At 41.6% G+C, this 25,914-nt stretch overlaps 1 protein-coding gene across 1 annotated transcript in view; it reads left to right on the top strand.

The window, feature by feature from the left end:
* DSN1 (DSN1 component of MIS12 kinetochore complex) overlaps positions 1 to 25,914 on the top strand; it is a 1,132,993-nt gene that overhangs the window by 356,932 nt on the left and 750,147 nt on the right. The window contains exon 5 of the mRNA XM_044084782.1: positions 4,960 to 5,032. Within this exon, the coding sequence (XP_043940717.1) occupies positions 4,960 to 5,032 (73 nt within the window). The remainder of the gene's footprint in view (positions 1 to 4,959; positions 5,033 to 25,914) is intronic.

Genomic DNA, 25,914 nt, shown 5'->3' on the forward strand with positions numbered 1-25,914 from the left:
TTCCTCAACTCTCCACCCACCAACACCTATCCTCTGTCATGGTAGACTGCTGGAAGAATGAGATTTCATAAGGGCACCATTGTGCCTTATTTTGAGCTCCAGGTAACAGAGATAGTTCCACAGAAGCAGAGGAGGACCTCTAACAGAAGATGTCACTCATGCGGCAGGAGTCCCATATAACCCAAGGATCTAGAGACACTTTCTGTTTGACAGATTCTACCAGCACTTTGAAAGGAGGCCTGATTGTCCACCACTGGAGGCAGTCAAGGTTGTCTGTCCCTGCACCAGAGAGCCTGGCTAGACATTACAAATACATGGGTGCAGAGAATTGTTTCCAGAGGTTATATAATAGCCCCCCCACACACCTTTGCACTAAACAAAATTCCTGATGTTCCACCAAGTCAGAGGAAATCAGCAGCAGTAGAAATAAAAAATCCACTAGAAAGAGTCATCCAAGAGTTCCTCCAAACCAGAAGAAGTCCGGAACTTCCTGAAGATTCTTTTTAGTGCTGAAATAAACAGGGGACTGGATACCAATTTTGGATCTCAGCAATCTGAACAAATCAGTGTACAACATTCCAGATGGTCACAGTTCAGACAGTTTTGTCTTTCCTGCACAAGACGACTGGATGTGCTCAATAGAGCTTCAGGGATGTGTGTTATCACACAAAAAGGAACAGACAATCCAGAAGATACCTACACTTCCAGCTGGGAGCCAGTCATTGCCAGTTCAGAGGTCTGCCCTTTAGCCTCACCACAGCCTCCAGGGTGTTCACCAAATGCACAGAAGTAGTAGCAGTTCACTTGAGACTGCAGGGGTTCCGGGTGTTTCTGTACTTGGACGACTGGCTCATAACCACTCCACCTAGGCATCTTCTGATACAAGCACAAGATTATGTACTCCAGCTTTGCTCTCCTCTAGGACTTATAATCAGTCACAACAAATCTCAGCTAGAACCACCTCAAATATTAGAGTTCATAGAGGCCGTGTTCACTATGGTATCAGTGACAGCCTCCTTTCCCTTACTAAGGATGCAAGCTATTCAATTCCAAGTAAAAAAGGTAATCCAGAAGTCTTCTCTATCAGCTTGATTGATTCTACAAGCCTTGGGATTAATGTCTGCTGTGATAGTTCTGGCTCTGTTAGCAAGATAACCACAAAAAAAATTTGAAACGGAACTGATGAAGTCCCAGAGTGAGTACTAAGTGATGAAAGCACTTGCCCTTTGGAGCTGATGATTTTGGAATAAAGCTGTTTTTATATAAACTCTTAGCGTAGAGCTTATGGTGGAGTTGAGCCCTGGAGCACTTTTATTCATTTTTCTTCCATTAGCAAGATACCATATGAGAATTCTTCAATGGATGCTAGCAGCCGAGTTGTGTGTGTTCTGCATCAGCCTCTGACCACCCAGATGAGAGTAACTCAGACATGCAAAAAGTGCCTGTTGTTGTGGATTTGCTCAGATCAGATATTACAAGGCTGCCCCTTTATTCTTCCTCAGCTCAAAGCCATAGTGATCAGACACTTCCCAAATTGGGGTTGGAGGGAGGCACTTCTTGGGGAAAAACTGTCCAAGGCACCTGGTCCCACAAATTGGCCAACACACATCAATATCCTGGAAATGTGAGCAGCACCCCTAACATTTCAGGCCTTTCAAGACTCTTTCCATTCAAGATTATTGCAGTTCAGACAGACAATGTGCCAGTGGCATGGTACATCAGCAAACAAGGAGGAACCAGATCTTACCCCTTGTGTTACGAAGCTCTAAGAGTGTTGCAATGGGCAGTCTCATCCAGTTGATTTCTGATAGCAACACTATTCTGGGGAAATCCAGTGTGATAGCAGTCAAGTTGAGCAGGTCCAATTTATTGCCTCACAAGTGGTCTCTCAACATGAAAATCATAATAAAGATATTCTGCCAATGGGTCAACCTTGCTGCACCCTCTTTGCATCTCCACTCAACAAATGCAGCAAGTTCTTTGCCCTGATCACTGAGACGCACACTCCTCCACGAGTGGTCCTCCCTGTCTCCTTTATGCTTATCGCCAACTCCTGTAATCCCCAAGTTTCTCCAGGAAACATATTGATTGAAGAGCACAGTCATCCTCATCGCACCTTATTGGTCTCATCAGATTTGGTTCCCCTTTCTTTCGCCTCATCTAGTTCGCCCACCATGGATTCTGGATTCAATTCCAGATCTCCTGTCTTACCGGATAGGCATGATTCACCCGGACATTTCAGGCCTGAAGTTGATTGCATAGTTTCTTCACTTCATTGATAGTCAGACAACCAATGTTTTCCTCCTGTGTGTTGCATTCTTTTGTCTTTCCAATAAAGCTTCCAGTAGGAAAATTTGCAGAAGTAAATGGAAAAGATTTGCTTTTTGAGCACAACAAAGAGACATTGATCTTTTCCAGTACCAGTACATAAAGTTCTTGAACTTTTGGTTGCGGTTTTTAATGAGGGGGCTAGATCCTCAGCTGTTAAAGTACAACTAGCTGCCATTTCTAATTTCCACATAGGAGTAAATAATTCTCCTTAACTTTTTCAAAACTTTGTAAAGCCTTTTTAAGGGTAATTTTTCTTGGACCTCCTTTTAAAGGATCCAGCTCTGCCATAGGATTTAAATTTAGTATTACAAGCTTTAACTCAGTCTCCATTTGAACCATTAGCAAAGTGTGACCTAAAATTTTTAACCTGGAAAGCTATCTTTTTAGTAGCTATAACTTCTGCTCGAAGAGTCTCTGAACTTCAAGCCCTCTTTTCCATGCGTCTTTATTTAATTTTCCATAACATTAGGGTGTTACGAACCAAACCATCCTCCCTTCCTAAGGTGGTGTCATAATCCAACATCACTGAATCTATTAATATTCCAGTTTTCTTTCCGAACTTCATGAACAAAGGAAATACATGTTACATTTGTTGGATGTTCACAGACGGTCACTTTCTATTTACATAGAACCAATGTTCCTGCCTTTGAGCTCCAGATACTGATTTTTCATAGAATGATTATTCCTCAGTTCTTAATAAGCAAAAAAGTTCAGTAAACAAGATCTGTGGTATGGTAGGGGACTCTGGCATTATAGGCAAGGGAGAGTTTTTCAGCCATCAAAAGTGGCCGAGTCTGATCCAAGGGTATTATCCGAACCTGTTTGTTGATGAAAAATGAAAATGGACAGCACAGATGGAACATTATAGTGAGTACATAACTTTTTTTTTTGTTTAAAGAAAGCTGTGGCAGGCCTTCTGTTTTGTGGAGATTGGGACCTGAATGCTCTTACTTCCTGCCTTGTTGGTGGTTTGGTTTTGGAATTGATGAGGACTGCATGTGAAATGGCAAGATTTTAACATCTTTGGGACATCTCACTTCAGGAAGGAGGGCGTAAGGAAAGCAGTTGCTTTGTGCAACAATAGCATCCAGCTGAAGTTGTCGTACACCAGATACAACTTGCCAGTAGGTGACCATAGTTAGTGCCTTTGTGTGTGTCTGTGCAACTTAAGCAAGTTGTTTCTTGTAAGATGGCTCACTGGAGACTGGTGGTGACCGTAGCATATGGGAGATCTTAACAGGCCTCAGATAAAGATCGGAATTACATATGCTGAAGGTGTGAACTTTGAAAGCGCAAAAAAGGAATGGTACACTTGGTAATAAGTGGCCAAAATTAATAATCTGGTTATCCTGGGAATTAACATTTCTGTGGAGACTAGCTTTCTGCTTAAATGGTTTGTAAAATGTTTACTAGATCACTATCGCTGAAGATTTATTTTTAACCTTACCGTTAAAATGCTGAATATGACCTTGTATACACACCATTGTCAATATTTATGAAGACCTGTAAATGAACTTCATTTCTGTCTTGACTTGCTAATTTCCTTGCACCTTGTATTTTTTTGTTAGTGTTAGCAGGTAAAAAGTTTTGTATTTTGGTGGTTTAGACTTACTCTAGTATGTTTGCAAACTATTATGCAGATTTTCACGTTATGTATAGTTTGGAGTTTAATATGCATACTGTGATGGTATGATAAGTGATGCTGTGAAATACTGGATTGTGTTTTTAAAAAGTATCCTAGGCAGAAGTAGACGGATACTTTATAAGAAACTTTTGAGACTAGTCACTGTTGTGTTCTTTTTCAGACTCTTTCTACGTTATAACACATACATTGCCTTCAGACATTATAGCGAAAATCATTTTATGTTGTTGCTGGTTACAGTTTCAAAGTTGCTGCATTGTATATCCATGGTTTTGCTGCATCTTGCATGCTTTTAACATTACATATGTGTGTTTTTTTATTCTTATTGCTGAGTTTTCTGGACAGAGCCTAAATTAGGTCCATTTGGATCAATGTTCTACCCAGGCCAATACGTTTAAATAAATTTAATTATTTCCTCATTAGCAGCGCTTGTTACTTATAATCAAGATCTTGAGTAACCTTATTTTCCTAGCAGAAACCTGGTGCTGGGACCTGGGGACATATCCGAATTTACAAGTTATTTATCCTTTAACAACATACAGAAATTAGTAATTTCTCATTCCATTGCATGTCATGATTACTATGTACCACTCCCAAAAAGTGACCCTTGTAAAGGTAAACTCGCTCAGTATTAAGTTTGTGGTAACCATTAAATCCTTTTGAACTATTTTTCTGAGACTTGTGTGATTGTATTACATTTTGTTGAATGCTAAGCCGCAGATACAAGTACCATGTAATTGTGGAACATACAGAGCTGATCATTTCTAGAAAAAGAGACTGTTGCTTTTAATAGCAAAAGCAACTGTAGAAATTTAATATGTGCATGTATTACAGTTTGTTCCTCTGTACTATTTTGTGTTGTGATTTTTTTTTTTTCTGTTTAATGGCAAAACCAACAAAATGTTATGTGCCTATCCTGTTTTTTCTTCTCTGTAGTATTTTGTGTTTTGATTTCTTTTTTCTATTTTATGTGGGCTCTCTTCTAGTTTGCAGTTCAGAAATGTAAGACGTCCTTGAAGAACGTTGAAGGGTTTAATGAAAAGGATTTTGAAAAGGATGGTAAGATTATTTCTAGGCTTCTTGAAATGCATGTTATGTGAAATTGTAGTCTGAATGATCAACTGTGGGTCAAAGAACCAAGTTTCAGATCTTGTAATTATTTTGTATATTGCTGCAAATGCAGTATATATCTAAGAGGCAAACTTTTATTGAAGGAGACTAACCTAGGTCCCTATTTGCCAGGTATCTGTAGAGTAAAGATCTCAAAGAGTTCCATGGCCAGGATTGGGTGCCCATATTTTGTTATGGCCATGTCAGTAAGGGAAGCAGTATTAGTTTCTGCATTGCGAGCTGAGACTGTAATTATGACTGTGGAAGTGGGGAAAGGAGGAAGAATAGGGGATGACTGGTACAATTAAGTTACCTGGGTGAAAAAATACCTTGGCGTGTTAAAGAAAAAAAAAGTCTCATTTCAAAAATTGTATAGATATTCCAAGGCCACTATGTCTTACAACCATTCACACCTTGCCAGTACTCACCCTCATGCCATGACTCCTTTCTTCAGGAGGGCCATACATGTCAATCCCAAAGTAAATGTGTGGCTACCCATTCAATCATTTAGCTTATTTTTAAAGGAAGATAGTGAGTTGCATTGTTTAACATTTAGAGGGCGTTTATTCCAGAGGTTTGGTAGACGTCCTGTCTCTTCCAACAGGTATGATTCATCTGGATATCTCAAACCTCAAGCTGACAGCTTGGTTTCTCCAATTCTTTAATAGCAAGACAGCTGATGCTCTCTTCCCCTGTCCATCATATTCTTTTATCCTCCCGTAAGCCTTCTCCAAGAAAACTTTACACAAATAAATGGAAAACGTTTGTTTGCTGGGCACAACAGTAACAGTGATTCCTTTTCAGCTCCTTTACATAGTATACTTAAATATTGGCAACAATTTTTAATGTGGGAGTTAGCTCCTCAACGATTAAAGTTCAGTTAGCAGCAATCTCTTTCATATTGGATTTGAGTGTTCTGTGGCCTCTTCTAAACTTTCATAAGCATTTTTGAGAGATGCATTCCTGCTGTAACCCCCGAATAAAGATCCTACTCCATCCTGGGATTTGAATTTGGTACTCCAGAGGTTAGGTAGATGCCAGGGTAGATGCCAGGGTTATAAACCTGAACTTCCATCCTGTTTTATTTCTTTTTTTTTCCTGTTTTGTTTATTTTTTGGTAAAGACTAGGATCCTTCATTGTAATATTGATGTACATGTAGGACTTGCAGAAGTACAGGAGTTCCAGGGCAGCCACATTTCTAATGGCACAGAAAATGAAACCAAGCTTTTAAGACATTAAATGGGCAGAGCTACCAGACCTTCTTAAAAGGCGAGGAGCTTTAGGCCTGTATTGTTTCTGGTTAGGAGCCTTTAGGGTGTTTCTAAATATTTGATGCATTTATTGTGATACATCCCAAAGGGGGCATTGTACTTGATAAGTGGTCTAATCAGTGCTGAGTATACGGGAACTATTACCTCTTTAAACCTAGATGATATTTCTTCAGTGGCTAACTGTGCTACATAAAAGGATTTCCTGACAACCTTTCTCACATGGTAGTCAAAAGAGAGAGAGTTATCAACCCAAGTTCAGAGATACCTAACTATGTTTTCTTTTTTTGAGGGAGTTTGTCTACCAGAAGTGATGATATTACACTTTCTAGCATTTAGTTTGAGTTCAATTTTAGTACACCAGTAATTTACTAAGGGAGAGTTAATACATGAGGTTTTAAGTGTTAGTGTGTGGCTTAACAACAGTGCTCTGTAGTCATCTCAGACTTTGTTAGCTCGAGGTCTTGGCTGTCAGCTTGGAGGTCTGAGAAGTAAATACTAAAAATGAGAAGTCCCAGCATTGAGCCGTGAGGGGCACTGCTAGTCACCTTTGTACATTCTAATGAGGCACCTGCAACTTGCTCTGTGTTGAGTTGTCTTTCAGCCAGTTTACCATCCATGTTACTACATATGGCAGGGAATGGTGTTGAAGGCCTTGTCCAGATTAAAATACACCATATCTATTGCATGGCCACCATCTGCAGCCTGCATTACACTTTCAAAAAGTTTAACCAGATTCAGTTGATAGGAGCTATGTTAAACAACGGAGCAAACTGTGTAGGTAAAGTCTAAGATGATTCTTTTGATGTCTTAATTTATGAGGTCAGTAATACATTCCCTGGCATTACAGATGTGGCTTGTAAGCCTGATAGGTCTGCATACGTGGGTCTGCTATAAGGCCATCCTTGTAGAAGAACATTGCCAGTAGAGTGCACCACTCACCAGGCATACAACCAGTAGCTAAACTTAGGTTAAGAAGTTCTAGGAGTGTGTCTACAAGCACTTGTTTAAATACTAATAATTAAGCAGCCAGGTATTTTGTCAGGTTCCATGGAGGAAGGAGTTTTGGTTTTGGTTAATACTTTCATTAAATGCTTTTTAAAGGTAGTTAGAAGAGTAAGGGTTTCAGATGCTTCAGGGCTTTGGATAGAAGTCTTGGGGTTGAAATTTGGTATAAAGTGTAATCTTCTTCAGCCTTATATAGGTTATTATCCTGCCAAGGATGTAAAGGCTGTTCAGCTTCCAAAGCTTCAGGGCACCTTCCACATGTCCAAACTGTCAAGTAACTTTATCTGAGCTGACTAAAAGACAAGTCTGGGCTTGAAGCTCTTTAGAGCTGTATTGCTGGCGAAGAGCATGCTCCTCTGAGGCTTTTGAGGATTGACAGTTGGCTTGTGCTTTTCTTTGCTGGGCCAATAGTTTCCCTTTGGGGAAAAAAACTTCCATATTCTTAAATTTTGATAATGTTTTACTACTTTCCTCTTCAGGAAAGTTTTTTTTAAAGCTAGGAGTGTTGATATTTAACGGACTGTCTTGAGACTGTAATGTTCTTTTAAACAGAGCTGTTGGTTTACAACTAGTGCAGAATAATTGAAAACCTTTTTCTGTGGAGAAACAGATTATTTTTCTCGTTTCTGGGCTACCATAATGTTTTAAAGTGCTTTTTACTGTGTTTTTTTCCGTCTAAAAATTAATTGTTGTAGATTAGTAGTTTTATTAGCATTTGCTGCTTCAACTTTACTGTAGAACAGACCATCGGTTGGACCTTCTTCCAGCCACAAATAGAAAAAGTTAGGTAAACGACTATTGCCACCACAGCAGGCTAACAATCACCTCAGCCATAGGAGTGACTTTGCTATTAGTTGTACCTCATACCACTTATTTGTCACCCCAGATCCCTCTGGTGTAACACCTATAGCCACAATGGACTGGGGTAGACACGTACTCTGCAGCTGTTGGGATTCCCCTCAGTGGGCAACGGAGAACCATTCTCCTCCCCTCTGTGAGAGGGAACAGTGAAGCTGTACCTGTTGTGTCAGAATGCTGTGCCCATCCCTGGGAAGTTAGCTGCTGCCATTAGTAACACAGTTGGCCCCATTTTTTCCTGTGGGGAAAAAACGAAAGCTAAGGATTTAGCTTCCCTTCTTCAAGTTCCTTTGGTTAGGAGTAGTTTACTGGGGCTGGCTTTGTTTAATTTAGGCTATTGATTCTTCTTGTAAAGTAGTTTGTGGTGAAAGAAAGAGGGACTCCTCTTGAAGAGATTTAATATTCTGAATCTGAACAAAAAGATGCAGAGACTGATTCTAGGTTTTGTCTTCAGATTTCTGATTCAAACTGTGAGGAGAGCTCCTTTTCAGTTTCTCCATGTAGGGGGTTTCTTTTTCTGAGACTGTTGCTAAAATGTCCCAGTGTTTTCAGTGGAAGAACACCGAGGTGTCTCAGTTGCTCAGAAAATACTATGAGTTGTTACAGAAGGATTTTCCAGAACCTACACCCATTCCTCCTGACCTGTCTGCTTTAGAGGATGTGTGTCTTACTGCTTGAAATTTTCCCTTTTTAAAGGCAGATGGCTGGCTGATAGGATATGTAAAGCTCCTTAGTCTTTTAAATTTGTATACACTATTCTCAAACTTGACTCAACAGTGAAAACCTTGGTTGATTCCGCTACTGATTCGCAGTTAATTTCCGTCCTACTCTTTCTAAGGATGAGAAAATTATTGATAGGTGTGATAATAGGGAGGTACTGCCAACCATGCCAGGAGAAATAGGGCAGTGGATTTGTAACGTATGCTTACACAACTAGCTGGAATTTTGTAAATAATTCAATTACAATAATACATATGCATTTCTTTTAATTCCAGCAGAGCACACTATTGATGCATTTTAATACAAGCAAACTTCACAAATACATTTTCAGCACAAGCATTGAACAAATCAGTTTGATATACAAATGACATATACATGAAGGGAAGAGGTTACTCTACCTGACTTTAGAATATTCTTGAAATTTAACTACTTAATGGGTTTAGCCATAAAGATGTTATCCCACAGTTTTGAATGGAGCCAGAAACACGATGTCTGTGCTAGAGAATAGGTTGTAGCTTCTGTAGGAAGAGTGAAATAGTTTTATGATTTCTACCAGTTGCACCACATCTGAGCAATGCTCTACCTTTGTGTTTTGTAACGTATAGGTGTGTAGCTTTTAGTGATGGGAGATCGTGCGGGAAACCGTGTCAGATGACCAGATGTATGTGATGTCATTCTGTATAGAAATAATATTTTAATATTAGAGGAGACTGAAGTCTCAGCAACTTTCTGTAGTCTGTCTTGGATGTGACAACAAGAACCACTCCCCCACATTATCTTGTCTTGCTCTATTCAGTAAGTAGGAACAGTAATTATTTTATTCACTTAGGAAGAGATAGTGAAACTAACTAAATACTGTTTTTCTGTATGTGTGTGAAACTGTCCATAGGGGTTATTTTAATATTCCCTGTGACTGAAACTCTGGTGTTTACTATAAATAGATATTTAGTATTTTCTTGTTTTTATATTATTTATTATTAACTATATTTAAGCTTTTAATTGTGGCTGGTCCCATTTAGAAAATATTTAAGCTTTGAAAGAATTTGCACTTATTTATTTGGTGATAAGTCAGGCCACTTCTGAACGCCTTGCTGTTTGGTCAACATTACTGTTTGTATTAATACAAATTTTAATATTACTTCACTCAGCATAATTGGATACCCTTTTAAGACCCTTATAGTGACTGACTGGTGGCAATGAATCTACCTTATAGTCTGGGCAAAGTTGGTAGAGCGGGTAATCTGTGTCAGCCTTTCCCAGGTGTGTGTGTGTGTGTGTGTGTGTGTGTGTGTGTGTGTATGACAATGAAATCTGAGTGTCAGTTACTTGGGGCAGGGACACGAAACTTTGGTTTCACAGTGCCAGTGGGGAGCATTACTGGGGACCTGGAGAGAGACAGACACACCCAGAACCCGGGCTGTGTGTGTGTGCCCTCTGTACTCTTAAGGGAAATGATGCTTGATACAGAGAGGTCTGCATTTGGAAATATGGAGTGTATCCATTTGTATTCCAAGTGAATGTCTCTCTCCAGTGTCAGTGGTGAGGATTTAGGCTCCTTGATTATTGGCCCAGGTTGAGGATATCACATATTGGTGAGCAGTGGTGTGGAGATTGAACTTCTCTAGCTTGTAAGCAGTTGTCACCAAATGTGTGCATTCTCTGAGCAGCCAGAAATTAGACATTCAGAGTTTTGTATCAACAGTTTTATTCATTTATTTTTTGTTAGTTTAGTTTAGTCAAGGAGAGCAGGCAAAAATGTCAGCAGAAGATTATGGCAAGCTGGCAAAAAAAAAAACAGTTGGACAAGGTGTGTGAAGCCAGAAGGTTGCTGCATGTTGACCTGACTAAAGAGGAAATGATTTCAGCCTTAGTCACAGCTCAGACCAGCATCCAGGCGAATGACCAGTCTGGTGATGAGAATTTGCAGTCTTCAGAAACAGGACAGTTTAGCTTTTCCTCAGAAAACTTAAAAATCCGTCTGGAGTTAGAGACTTGAACTGGAGGCCGAATGTTTGGAATTAGAATCCGCAGAAAGACACTGGAGTTTGGAGGCTGTAGAAAAGGAGAAACATTGTCAGTATGAGAGGGAGCTGCTGACTCTGTGACAGTGTCATGGAGATAATTGGGACGAGAATAACCGAACCACAGAAGCAACCAAGGTCATTACATTTCTTCCACAATTTACAGAGGGTGATAATTTTGATAGTTTTATTCATATATTTGAAAGGGTATGTAAACAGTTTATTGTTGACCAAGGACTCTGGGTATGGTTCCTGGGTCTATATTACATGATCGATTGGTAAAATGTTCAAACACGTAATAATCGACCCCTAAATGTTGAACTGTTGGAATGTCTAACGGTTCAATGCAGATCTCCGTACAGTGCGGCCATGGAAGTTTTTCATTGTCAGCACTGTAGTGCGATCTCAGAGTTTATATATTTAAGTAGTGGGGGTGCAGGGGGCTTACCCCCCTGCTTAGAGCGTTTTTATGGTTTGGGTGTTTTTATTTGTTTTGTTTTTTTTGCCGTTAGACATTACGGCATTTTGACATTTACGTCTCGATTATTACGTGTTCGAACATTTCACTGTTCGATCACATAATATAAACGCTGGTTCCTGACCCCCTTACTCCATGGTAAAGCTTGTAAATGCTGTTTCTAAATTATCTGATATTGATTGTTTAATTTATGACAGAGTCAAATGTTTACTAAAATGCTTTAAGTTAACACCTGAAGCTTACAGAAAAAAGCTTTGTGAGCATAGTCACAAGGCAGATGAAAGTGCATGTGATTATATTGCTGAGTTAAGCACTTATTTTCATAGGTGGGTGAGCGGATGTCAGATAATCACTTTTGAAGGGCTGGCAGACCTTTTGGTGAGGGAACAAGCCCTTAGCACTTTGCCTGAGGGCATGAGAATCTGGTTGGCAGACTGAGTGCAACTCTGCAGAGGAACTGGAGAAAAAGGGAAATCTGTACTTAGCAGACAGAGCATCACTGCAAAGGAAGGGGATACCCAGTGCTGCACATGGATATAAGGGAACCCATGGTGGGCAGCCTAAACCACTCCAACAGGATCCGCTCGTAAAAGTGGAAACCACTAGTTCAGGTACATGACCAGGATCAAGGTTTAAATGTAACCAGTAGGGGCTATGTGTCGTATAGATGTCCACAGAGGCAAGGTGGGGGAGCCAGTAAGTGGAAATAAGAGTGCCAGTGGTAAGTTGTCTGGAGACAGCAGAGGTACCAAGCTATCACGACAGGTTGTATCCTATCTTAGTTGATGGAAACCAGGCCACTGCTAAGAGACGCAGTCTCTGACATAACCATTATGAAGCCCGCAGTGGATAAAGAGGAGCAGTACTTGATTGGCTAATCTACTCCAATCGGAGGATTAGGAGGGACCCCATTCCAGTTGCCTTTCGCCCGTATTCACCTTGACTGGGAGGGTGGAAAAGGAAGTAAGTAAGTAAGTAGGTGTGTTTGAGGATATCCCTGCAGATGTCTTGATAGGGAATGATTTTGATTATGCAGTACCTTGTGTGCCTGCAGTTAAATGCAGCCAGGCTTGAAGACGGGCATGTGGGTCTGGTATCCTTGGGGGGGGGGGGGGTGACAGACAGACACACACACACCAAACCTGAAGCCATGGCTGGTGGCGTGGCTATTTCAGGGAGGGAGCTACCCTATAGCAATGATCCTGAAGGTGAGCCGCAGCTGCTGGCAGGTATTGATGTTCCTTTGGACAGAGTGACTGCAAGGGCAGAGATGAGTTGGGAATACCCAGGCTGACGGTGAGGCATCGCTGTCAGGGGATACCAGACTTCCTGTGGAAGGAGAGCTGAGAAGAGTCAGAAAAGTGGAGCTGAGACAGGCTCAGCTGTCAAATCCTAAGAGGCTTGAGGGAGGTACCTCGAGAGGCAACAGATTCTCAAGGAAAGGGGAAGTCGATATACTGGAACATAGGGTTACTGTATAGAGTGGACCCCTGAAGGAGGCTAGACAGTGAGGTAATATAGCAGTTGGTAGTGCCTAGAGCCTGTCTGATACTTCCAGCCATAGCCCATGACGTTCCTTTGCAGGTAATATGGGCATAAAGTGTACCAAGAGATGTATTATACAGACCTTTTATTGGTCTGGATTGCAAGGGATGTAACAGGGTATTGCAGGACCTGTGAACAGTGCCAAAAAACAGGCCAGGCAGGAGGCATGGTCAAAACTGCTTTGATGCCTTTGCCTGTGATGAGGATCCAGTTCAGAGGGTAGCTAATGATATTGTGGGGCCTCTGAGTACTCCAAGTTCCACAGGGAAGAAATATATCTTGGTGGTGGTAATTTATGCTACTAGATACCCTGAAGGCAGTGGCTCTGTCCTCCACTGAGGCAGAAAATGTGGCAAATGCCTTGTTAGAGATTTTCAGCAGGGTAGGTTTCCCGAGCGGAATACTGACTGACAGAGCAGACTTGCTGGCTTGTTTGTGGAAGCACTGTGGGGTGAAGCACCTAAAGGCCACCCCCTACCATCCCCAGACTAATGGTCTTGTGAAGAGGTTAAACTGTACACTTAAAACCATGCTACAGGCATTTGCAGACCAGTTTGAGAGAGTGGGACAAATATTTGCCCCATCTGCTGTTTGCTTACAGAGAGGTACCCCAGGAATCCACAGTTTTTTCACCCTTTGACCTTTAGATTTGATTTGTGATGAGTTGGAAGGTGAATGTGAATCCAACAAGGAGTTTGTTGTGGCCTATGTCCTAAACATCAGAACAAGGCTCAGAACTAATGGGCCTTGCCCAGGAGAACCTGGCAGGAGCCCAACAGCAGAAAATGGTCTGGTATGACAGGAATGCTCGAGCCAGAGGGTATGCTGTGCGGCAGCAGGTGATGGTTCTCATTCGTGTCAGACACAAGCTGCAGGCAGCTTGAGAAGGCCCCTCCAAAGTGGTAAGTAAGGTCAGTGGTGTCAACTACTTGGTAGAACTGTAGGCAAGGACACACATTGTACCTTGTTAACAGGATGAAAACTTACTATGACAAGGAGGCCCTAGTGGTAAGTATTTGCAGTAGGTGGCAGGGAGGCCCTAGTGGTAAGTATTTGCAGTAGGTGGCAGGAAGAGTCTGAAGAGGATCTGTGGCTACAGCGAGCCAGCCAGTAAAATGCCAAATTACTGTGGTGGAGCCTGGGGTTGCAGGAATATGATATGACAATGCAGCACTGAAGTGGGGTCAGCAATGCCAACACAGATGAATTCTCACGACAGGGTATGGGATAGTGTATTCCCAGGTAGGCTCATTCCTCTCAAGTAATGTTTCTCAGGGGGCAGTTGACATACTAGCTTGAGTCTTCAAAGGGGGGAGAGGGGTGATGACAGGAGGTACTGCCCCAGGCGAAACAGGGCAGTGGATTTGTAACATATGCCAGCACAACTGGCTTGAATTTTTTAAATAATTGTATGTCATTTGTATATCAAACTGATTTGTACAGATGCTTGTGCTGAAATTGTGTTTGTGAAGTTTGCTTGTATTAAAATGTATCAACAGTGTGCCGTGCTGGAAGGAAAATAAATGTACATGTATTACTGTAACTGAATTAAATCTATACATTGTAACAGCATATACTGGAAGGGAAGAAGTTAACCCACCTGACATTAGAATATTTTTGAAATTAAATTACTTTATGGGTTAAGCCATAAAAATGTTATCCTACAGTTTTGAATGGAGCCAGAGACGCAATGTCTTTGCTAAAGAATAGGTTGTAGCTCCTGTAGGAAGAGAGGAATGGTTTTATGGTTTTATGACTTCCAGCAGATGCAGCACAATGCTGTATCTGTGTGTATTGCAACAGACAGTTGCTAAACCCTGGTAGCTTCTAGTGAAGGGGGATAGTGCAGGAAACAGAGTCAGATGACCAGATGTATGTGTTATCATTCTGTACAGCAATTATGTTGTAATATTAGAGGAGACTGAAGTCTCAGCAGCATTCTGTATTCTGTCTTGGGTCTGACAACAAGGACCACTCACCCACATTATCTTGCCTTGCTGTATTCAGCAAGTAGATATAGTAATTCTTTTAGTCAGTCAAATAGTGAGACTAGCTAAATAGTGTTTTTCTAGAACTATGTAAAACTTTCCATGGGTGTTATTTTTAATGTTCCATGTGACTGAAACTCTGGTGTTTACTGTGAATAGATATTAATATATTTTGTTGTTTTATTTATTATTATTAAATATATTTAAATTGGATAACTGGATGGGGAACAGAAAATACCACCTCTAGAAGGCTTTGGGAAGTGTGTTTGCTGTTAGGTCACTGAACTGTTTGACACATTTTACTAGGCTACAATGGGACTTGATCAAGGCACTTTCAAAATCAATTTCAGGAGCCATTACTGCTAAGGCTCAATCTTCTATGACCTCTCAGTTCGTTACTATTCATTACGTTTCAAATTTGTCTGTGCCTTCTCGCATGCAGCTGAAGGTGCCTCAAGGGCAGCAGGTTCAGGCATATCCATTAGCAGGCATGCCTGGAAGCGCTTATGTGACTTTGTGGAACCTTTCAAGTTCTTGTTAGTCAATGCACCCTTTGACAACAGTTCGTTGTTTGGCCCAGAAGTGAACACACTTACCAGGTGTGAAAGAGGTGGAAAGACTCTCTTTGCAGTGGGCATATGTTTTTTGACCCCTCAAAGATCATTTTCTAGGAATCAACAAGATGGTTGGAAGATGTGGTTCAGAAAGCCCCAGGATCCTTTCCAGGACACACATGGAGATAGTTCCCCTAGGAGCAGAGAGGGGAACTCTAATGGATGATGACGCCCCTGAAGCAGAGGAGGCCCGCAAAACCAGGGGGCCATAGATTTTCTCTGATAAGACCCCTACCAGTGCTCCTGAAAGGAGGCCGGATTGTCCACCTGTGGAGGCAGTCATGGGTCAACTATCCCTGTACCAGAGAGCCAGGCTAGATATAACAAGAGATACTTGGGTGCAGAGGATTATTTCCAGAGGTTATATAATTCCATTTTCTCTTCCCCCTACAACTGTATGTAAAATTTCTGATATTCCACCCAGTTGGAGGAAGGAAGCAGCACTAGAAATACAAAACTGCTAGGAAAGTCATCCAAGAAGGTCCTACCAGACCAAGTAGAATTTGGAGCCTACTCAAGATTCTTTTAGTGCTAAAGAGAATGGGAGTGGAGACCACTTTTGGATCTCAGCATTTTGAACAAGTCAGTTTGACATCCTTTGCATGATCACGGTTTAGTCCATTCTACCTTTTATAGGCAAGGATGACTGGATGTGCTTGATAGTACGCAGCCTGAAGGTCTATCACATAAAGGTGAACAGACAATCCAGAAGGTATTTCTCTTTTGGTTGAGAGCATGTCATTATCAGTTCAGAGCACTGCCCTTTGGCCTCACCACAGCCACCAAATGTATGGCAGTGGTAGCAGTTCACCTGAGGATAGGTGCAATTGTGACACTAGTTGGGCAATTTCTGTTGCCTCCTGTCAAATTTGTCCCACCTTTTACATCGGGAAGACCATTAGGTAAAGGACATAATATTTAAACATGTGAGGGATATTACTAAGGGTAAGGACACCAATGCATTGTATAGATATATAAAAGATTGTCCTTCACATGTGTGTAAGTTTTTTGTCATCAAACAACTTAAAAGGGACGTAAGAGGCAAGATTATTGAGGATCATTTTATTAGTGAGAGAATTATGGCAATTTAAGTTAAATGCCTTAGTATTTCCAGGTGTTAATGAAGTATGCACTATTACCCCTGTTTTGAATCTTAAAAGATTGGAATATTGACTATTTATTGTTATTTAATCAGAGCTGGGTATACAGGAGTGCTGCTTTTTTAGTTGGATATTTATCAGTGTATTTTTAAATACATTTCATTTTTTTCAATATTTTTAATTAATTTTTAACTGTTGACACAAGTACATCTTGTAGGATGGGGCCCCTTTAAATGCGAATACATGATCGTGTGATATTCTTCGTGTTTCACTGTTGCAGTCATTACATTTGGGTAATCTGCTGGCAGGTTGCCCTCAGTCGGCCCGAATAACAAAGTCTTGGGTCCTGCATCGGTTGCTGTCTCCTCTTCCATGACGTCAGGTCGTCAGGGGTGTAAAACATGCAGCCGAGGCAATTTTAATCCATCTTTCTTGCCGCGCGGTAGCAGAAGCAGTTTGCAAGTGCCGGTCGGCCGACTCCTGAAATTTTCATTTTCGAGTTTCAGAACCGAAGTCTTCAAACTAAAGCTAAGTACCCTGTTGGGGAAATATTTTCTTGTTCCTTACCAATGTCAGTAAAAGTTAATAATTGCATTACTTGTGGGAAGCAAATACCTCATAAGGATTTTCATTTGTACTGTATTCCTTGCCTAGGCCCTGACCACAACGTGCCTTGCTGTCAGTTTTGTGCCAGATTTAACCAACGCACAATTAAGCGTCTGTATATTTATGCTTCTAAATATTTTGGTTCAAGATTTAACTACCCTGAAATGTCATCAGTTAGCAATCCGACTACCCGGAGTTCACAAAAAACATAAGGAAAAAGACAAACCGTTGAGGTCCAAAACCGACGACGAAGCTTCTCTTAAGCCAGTCGCCGGTTTGCCGGTACTCAGTGAGGCGCTTTTTGAGTCGCAGGCCTCTACCGAGACCCATTCTGAGTCCGGTATGCAGCGAGATTCACAAAGTATTGAACCCGCGGATGTCTCTCCCTTGGATGGGTCCGGAGCTGCTGAGCAGCACCGGCTTCTGAGGGTGTTTTCAGGCCTCAACATTTTTATATTAAACCAACGCCATCAACAAAAACAAGGTGAAAATCAACTTCTATGTCTAAAAAACCAAGGCCCCTATGCATAAAAAACAAATTATCAAAATGGCTGAGGATTTAATTACCTTAATCAGGGGTTCCCAACCCCCCCCCCCCCCCCCCCCCCCCTGCTAAGAGGCCTAGGCAAGGCACTGATTATGAATCTTCAGATCGGGTTTCCATTTCTTCTGATCAGGAATTTTCTATTCCACCTTATGAGGATTCTGATGCAGAGGAATCCATCCCAACTGCATCCCCTCCTGAGGATTACTCGTTTGGAGAGACTTTGCATACTTTAAGGGAACATTTTCACCGGGAGAGTCAGGACTTTTTTGAATCAAAAAAGAGGCTTAGGGATTTCCTCCTACCTCAACATAGGCCTTTGGCAATACCTCCTGTATTAGACATTGTGGATGATGTGTTTTCGGAATCAAGCATGGCTCCTGATTCCTTGCCTCCAGCTCCTAGTAAGCCAGACAGATATTACAGGGTTCCTGACTCCCACAAATTTTTTTTCAAAAATCGTGCTGCTGATCCTGAGTCTATTTCCCAGGGTCCCAAGGGTGTTAAGGCTTCTACATCCAAAAATCCTACCCCTTCTGATAGAGATTCCAGGGCGCTGGATAGAATGGGGTAAGAAGGTTTATACGTCTGCAACCTTGGCAATCAGGGTTTTAAACTGCCAGTTTCATATGCTTAAATATCAACAGCATGTTATGGGCTTACTGAAACAGAAAATGATGTTGATTTCTGATTGTGTGGAAAATAGAGCTACAGGATTTATTGCATGCAGCAGAACAGGTTGGTAAGCATACTCTGCAATGTGGTTTTGATTCCTTTTCAGAATTGCAGTAGTTCTGAAGAAGTCCCATGGTGGGTGTAAGCGCTCAGCTATTCTACTGCTGGATTTTTTTGTTTTTCCAATAAAGTGCAGTGTGAGTTCACCTGGTTGCCTTTTTGGATTATTGGTCTGTTACGTGGATTTTGGTATTCCTATCTAGGGCTTCCGTGGACAACGTATGTACAACTGCAACTTTGGGCCAGTCCTCATAACTTTTATTACTCGTACAAACTGGATCTGCTTTCGAGGGGAAAGAGCAGCCTTTAGCTCAACTGTGATTGGGAATATCCTTCCTTAGAGTCCACCTGGGACTTTAGGGAACTGTAGACTCTGTCCTAGTAGTTGAGGGCAAAATGAAAATTGACATCCGGTAAAAAAGACTTTGCTTGGGGAGTAGTTTTGTTTTTGGAGGGATAAAAATGTGGGGGGGGGGTACACAAAGGACAAAGACAAGCACATAAAAATCAAGTGGACACTCTCATCTCATTAGACCATTATCCAGTCAGGTCAAAATAATGCAAGTTTGCAAAAATTACCTTCTATGAATGATACACTCTCAAGTACAAGAAGGTCGTTCTTTTGTTCTCCCCCAACCCAAGGCCATAGTGACTACGAATGCCTCCCAGACTGGGTGGGAGGGCACTTTTTGGGAAATATGTTCCAAGGCACAAGGTCCCCCGAAGAGGCCAACACGCATATCAGTGTCCTGGAAATTCAAGTTGCCCTCTAGTGTAGCAGGCCGTTCAACACACAGTCCACCACTGGGAGACTATTGCGTTGCAGACAGTATGTCAGTAGTCTGGTACTTCAGCAAACAAGGGGGACCCAAATCTTACCCTCTTTATTGAGAATCTGTGAATATGGCAATGGGCGATCTCATCCAATCATTTTCTGATAGCAGTGCACATTCCGGGGAAGTACAACGTGACTGCAGACAAGTTAAGCAGGTCTATTCTAATGCCTCATGAGTGGTCTCTCAACATGAAAGTGGAGGAGAGGATTTTCTGTTTAGAGGCCAACCATGCTGTGATCTTTTTGCACCTCCTCTCAACGATAAGTGCAGTAGGGGGAATCGCCGAGGGATGCTGTACTTCACAATTGGTCCTCCAGTCTCCTTTATGCATATCCCCTTTACCCCTCATCTCCAGATTCCTTCAGAAGGCATCTCTCTTGAAGAGCACAGTTATCCTCATTGCCCCCTACTGGCTTCTTTAGATTTGGTTTCCTTTTCTTTGGCCTCATCTTCATCCACCCTGGATCCAATTCCAGACCTACTTTCTCGCCCAACAGACATGACACATCCAGACATTCCAGGCCTCAAGGTGACCTCTTGGTTTCTCCAATTCCATTGATTGCTAGGCAGCCCAGGCTCTCCTCCCATCTATTGCATTCTTTTATCATCCCATACAGCTTCCACTAGGAAACTTTACAAAATTAAATGGAAAAGATTTGTTGTTTGGGCACATAAAAATAATTAGACCATTTTTCAGCACTGGTTCCTAAGGTTCTTCAGTATTTAGCTACAATTTTCAGTGAAGGTGCTAGCTCCTCTACTGTAAGAGTACCATTAGCTGTCTTTTTTTAATTTTCACCTAGGAGTAAATAATGCAACTTTAGCATCCTCCAAACTTTGCAAAGCTTTTCTCAGAGGAATTTTCCTACTTAGACCACTGTTAAACGATTCCACTCCTTGATGGGATTTAAACAGTTTTGCAATCTTTAACCCAACCCCCCCTTTGAAAAATCAGCTAAGTGTGAACTAAAATTTTGACTTGGTGAACTATCTTTTTGATTGCTGTTACTTCTGCCAGAAGTGTATCGGAATTACAGGCCTTGTCATTTAAACCTCCTTGCTTGATTTTTCTTAAGGATAGATTACCTTTACTGACCAATCCTTCCTTTCTTCCAAAGGTGGTGTCAGAATCCAATATTAATTGGGTTATCAACCTTCTAGTCTTCTTCCCAAATTCTCAAATAAAGGATTAATATATGATGTCCTTCCATTTCACTGTTGCAGTATTCTTTACAGTAGGGATCCCCTGCCAAGGGTGGCCCAACGTCCAGCCAGTATACCAAAGCCTTTAGGTTGCTAAGGGTATGCCATATGTCACATGTGCTCCCCACGTAGCGCGTAGGGAATACAGATGATTTCTGGACATATCCTCAGAACTTCTTTGCTGCCAGTCCGAACACAATCTTGAATCTTCAGTCTGAACACTTGCTTTGTTTGCTGGTTCACCAAACTATTTTTCAGATAGGTGCCCCAATGGAGTTTTTGCTCTTTTTTCTTTTTGTTTTGTTGATTGTGGATTTCATGTCATCCAGGAAGGGTAAATGTTAGTGCGGGAGACACAATCCCTTTAAAGATCATCCTGAACAGTGCTTATTTTGTCCGGTGCTTCCCAAGACCATATGTCCTGTTGTATTTGTCATGCTTTCGTCCCAAAGACACTGCAGTAGTCATCTTTCCTTTTTGGCCTTCTATTTGGAGAACTGACGTCTTAAGCTTTTGGTAAAAGACGTTATGGAAGGAACTTCATGGACGGCTGACACTAAGAGCTGGAAGAAAAAGACCGAGAAAGGTAGGTCCGATTCTTTGGCTGTGCCACCTCTTCCAGACATCTCTTTCAAGGCTAGCGAAAGCCCAGAGGATCGCCTGACCCTTTTGTTAGATTCCTCTGCCATGACCGCTTCAGAGGCTGGCATGGATCCCACATCTTGCGCTTTCCTGTAGGCCTTGCACATGTCTGCTTCAGATGTTCAGAGGAAACCTCGGCTGATTATTACTGAAGGGCCTAGAGGTGTTCCTCAGATTTTGGTTAGTGAGGAGACACCAGCTACCATTATAGAGTGCTGTCCTGGGTCTGAACCTTCTGCTTTTCCGAAGGTTGACATTGCATTGAAGAAACAAAAAACTAAACCCGTTTCTTCAGCTCCCAAAGGACCCTCAGAGTGATTGGCTGAATTTTAGTCAGGGTTTTGTTCATTGCTCTTATGGCCTTAAAGCCTTCAAAGGGGGTTTTGTTCTAGATCCCCCTTGGTCTTCTTCTGATCTTAAGAAGCCTAAGGGTACAGAATTCCTCTGTGAAGGATTCAGATGAGGAATCCCTTGCTTATTCTTCCCAGATTCCTCCTCCATTAGACTATGGCTCTGAGGAAGAGGAGTCCATTAGCCCTGATACTCCTTTTGAGGAGATTTCCATTGAGGACAGTATCTCCTGAATGATGGAATTTGCTTACCATGTTTCTGAGGTTCAGAAAAAGTATTACAAGCTTCTGTAAATGGACTTTCCTAGGCCTTCTGCTGTTCCTTCTATTTTGGCTGTTGGATGCCTTTTCTGCTGCATCTCAAGCTCCTGATTCCCAGCCCCTTGCCCCCCACAAAAAACATGATGGGTTTTATAAGGTACCTGATGATTACACATTTCTCTGTTGGTGACCATCTGCTAACCATTTGGTGGTGTCTGTGACATCTGGCAAACCATTTAAGTTACTGCCTTCCACAAAGTTGCTTCCACCTGATGAGTATAGCAGAGCTATGGAAAGGCTGGTTAAGAAAGTATATACTTCAGCTACCCTTGCTTTACGATCGTTCAGCTATCAGACCCATATGACAAGATATATTTTAGTTCTTTCTCAAGCCTGTCAGGTTATTTCTGACCTTCCTGATTTTGAGGGGAAGACTTCTGCCCTCTCCTTGTTAGGGACTTCCTCTCGGGTGTCTCAACATTTTGTCAAGTTCAGCTATGATGCAGCAGATGCTTCTTGAGCTGCTGCCTTTGGTTCTGTGATGAGGAGGTATTTCTGCCTTAGGCTTCAAATCTCTGCCTAATGATATAAAGGCCAAGTTGATAGATACTCTTCTGGATAACAAGCATTTGTTTGGTGCTGCTGCTGTTTTGTCCTTACAGGGAAAGGTAAGTCCTTAAAAGAGATGAAATATATTTTTGTATCTCTTGTACCTAAATTCCAAAGGAATTGCCCTAAAAAGCCATCCTTTCTTCGTAGACAGTCTCACCGTCCTCCCAAAGGTAAAAACTGTGGGAAAAGGGCTCCCCCAGTTAAAGCTACCCAGACTACTACTATGTAGAAATTTCCTTTTCCTGACAAACCAGGTGCTGTCTGACTATCTTTTTCTCAGCCACATTTGTCTTTCTCTCCATCTTTCCCTGTCTTCTCCAGTTTTGTTGCAGATTACTCAGGATTCATGGGTTCTCTCCGTCATTCGCTTAGGGTATTACATGGTTTGGAAATCTCTTCCCCCTCTTTCATGGGCATTCCTCAGCCCCCTCAAGAGCAATTGCCATTTTTTTTCTAGGGGTGTTTGGGTCTTTTGACTCTGGGAACTATTCAGGTAGTTTCTGCTTAAAAAGGGGAAAAAGGATTTTATTCCAGAATGTTCTTAGTCCCCAGGAACGAAGGCACTTGGAGACCTGTTCTGGATCTTTCTCACATGAACACCTTACTGAAGGTTCCTTCCTTTTGGATGTTGTCACTTCAAACCATGTTCATAGGTAGGTACTAGGTTATCGGCCCTAGGGGCCTATACAAGCCCAACCAAAAAGGTACCCTGGCTTTTGCCACCAAAGAAAATGATTTTCCCGTGCCACTGTTGAGCAGAGCTACAGAAGTGATCCCCTGGTTGAATTTTCCTATTTCACATCCAATCATCAAGATTTTTCTTGCAGAGTGCTAATGAGGAGCTTTGCTTGCTATAGATAGGTAGTTTATTCTAGAGTATGGGAAGTCTCTGGGACAGGAATCAATCACTCTGGCATGTTCTGTTTATTGTGGTGACAAGGTTTAGGTCCCTAGAGCGTGTAGCTCGGAGGGATTTGGATTTCTTTAAGTGGAGCATGTCCAACAGCTCTGGGTTTGACATAGCTTTGTATGTTAGGCAGAGATCACCTCTGAGTAGATATGCAACGGAGTAAAGCTGGAGTTTTTTGAGACTGTCTGTGTAGGGCATCTGTTTGAGGCCAGTAATCCACTGTGAGGTATTTCTGCGGCCTTTCCAGTTGTTGTAGATGTCTTGTGAGGTACATACAAAAAGGGACGTTGTACTCTATAATGGGTCTAATGGGTGATGAGTAGAGGGGAACAATGACCTCTTTTTTTTTTCTGGATGAGAAACCTTTTGTGATGAGGTGTGCCACGTAGAAGGATTTTCCGACTACTATGGCGATGTGATTATCAAAGGAGAGACTACTGTCTACCTGTGTCCCAAGGTCTCATCACACTTTCGGTGTTAAGTATACTACCACCTATCCTGTTGTTCATGTGTACAGAGTTTTTACCAAAGGGGATGACCATGCACTTTTTGGCATTGAGCTTGAGGCCATGGCTTTGACACCAGGCATCTGTCTCAGTGAGGCCCTTTTGTAGGATGTCTACATCGTTAGAATTTCGATTATGGCTTCTAGTTTGCAGTCATCTGCGAACTTCATTAGCCAAAGATCTTCTGTGTTAGTCTGTACATCAGAGAAGTAGATACCAAACAGGAGAGGACCCAGAACTGAACCCTGTGGTACTCCACTTGTCACTGGTCTGAAGTCTGATTTGGAGTCTGCTACTTTCACACTGTGGGTTCTGTCAGTGAGCCAGTTGGCAACCCATCTTGTGACATAGGGATTTTGTCAAAGGAAAAAACTTCAAAGACCAATATACGTAAGGTTCAGTTAAGGTACATTTAATAACTTGCTGCAAGGAGACAAAAACATGGAAATACAGGATTTTGCCTAACTACTAACAGGAAGTATGCTATTCTTATACTGTTCTACAAGACATTGCCTCCTATGGCTGACGTAATCAAACACAACTTTCAGTATTGTCTATCTGCTGTTCTACAGCATATGTTACTCAGATTTTCTGCTGACACGACTAGATTTATGAAAAACATTTTGAGAAAAACAACCTGGCCTTGGTGGGTCCTAGCCCGTTACAAACGTCTATTGTGTAGTTCTAATACACGTTACATTTCAAGGTACTTTTCTAACTTGGACACAAGCAAATACTGTTTGCAGTTCATATTTTCAAGCAGTCTTTGTTCTGATTATCTATAGCTTCTGCAGCTGTGTGTTTTCTCACAGCACAAGCGGAACTCCTTGTCTAAGTCTCATAACATTAATATTGTTCTATTCATCATTTTCCTGACACAAGCAAAACTTATCTGCTTTCCTGTAAATTTCCAAAGCATAAGCAGTAGCTGTGAATATTTCATGACAATACAAGGTTAGAAAGCTTCTGCAATTTGTACAGATTTTATGCAGTGTGAAATAGAATAAATGTGTTAATCCTTTTCAAGCCTTAAATGCACTAAGCATATTACTAATACATGCACCAATACATATTTTTCTGACATTTCCCCTCTTTTAATACTTTTGTTCTACTTTCAAAATAAGCATAAACAGTTTTTTCTTCTCCTAACCTCTTCCTACTCAGGATTTGCAGTTGAGAGTCATTCAGTTTAAACTTATGAAAGCATTTCAGTTTTTCAGTAGTTCTTCAAACTCAGCACTTTGATATAAGGTTTCAGAAACTGACATGTCTATAAGGTCTTTAATCAGTCTTTTCATGCAGGGGATGCCACAGCTAACACATACTCCCAATAGGAGCATTCCTACACAAATGGCAATCAGGATGTTCATTAGGATGATACCCCACCCCCCAAACCATTTCTGGAAAAAGTTCGTCAGTGGGTTTGGTCCTGGTTTGGTCATGTCCGACACTTGCTGAATTACCTCAAGGTGATTGTCTATCTCGTGTTTATGGTCAGAAATATACGAACAGCACTCCTCCTGGATTAAAGCACAAGTACCACCTCTCACCGCTAGGATGAAGTCGAGAGCCATGCGGTTTTGAAGCACTACAGTTCTCATGGCATTCAGTTCATCAGTCATCAATTCAAGAGCTGAAAAAGTTGCATTGCTGATTACTTCGAGAAGTTTAGACAGTTGTTCTCAGCTCCCAGATCGATTTCACTGCTCCATATGCTGATGATATGCCTGCCCACGATATAACATTGTCACTCAAGTCCATGTGTGTCAGTTTATCACCTATAGAATGATGGTTTTTCCAGCGCGCATCAATTTGCCCCACTGGATTTTCAGGTTTCGTAACTGGTTTCTTGACGACCTCTGACATTTCGAATTTTTCCTCGAGGTAACACTGCAGTGTGTCATATGACCGGAACCAGGTAGCCCAAAAAACAACTGCCGGACCAATTCTCGGGTAACCACTTGTATGCCTTTCTGCCACATACGAAATAACAGTCCTCTACTTTAGTAGTAACTTTGCTATGAA

The sequence above is a fragment of the Protopterus annectens genome, chromosome 9.part0, assembly GCF_019279795.1.
Source record: "Protopterus annectens isolate FY-2018-M chromosome 9.part0, PAN1.0, whole genome shotgun sequence".
In the NCBI taxonomy this organism is placed as follows: Eukaryota; Metazoa; Chordata; order Ceratodontiformes; family Protopteridae; genus Protopterus; species Protopterus annectens.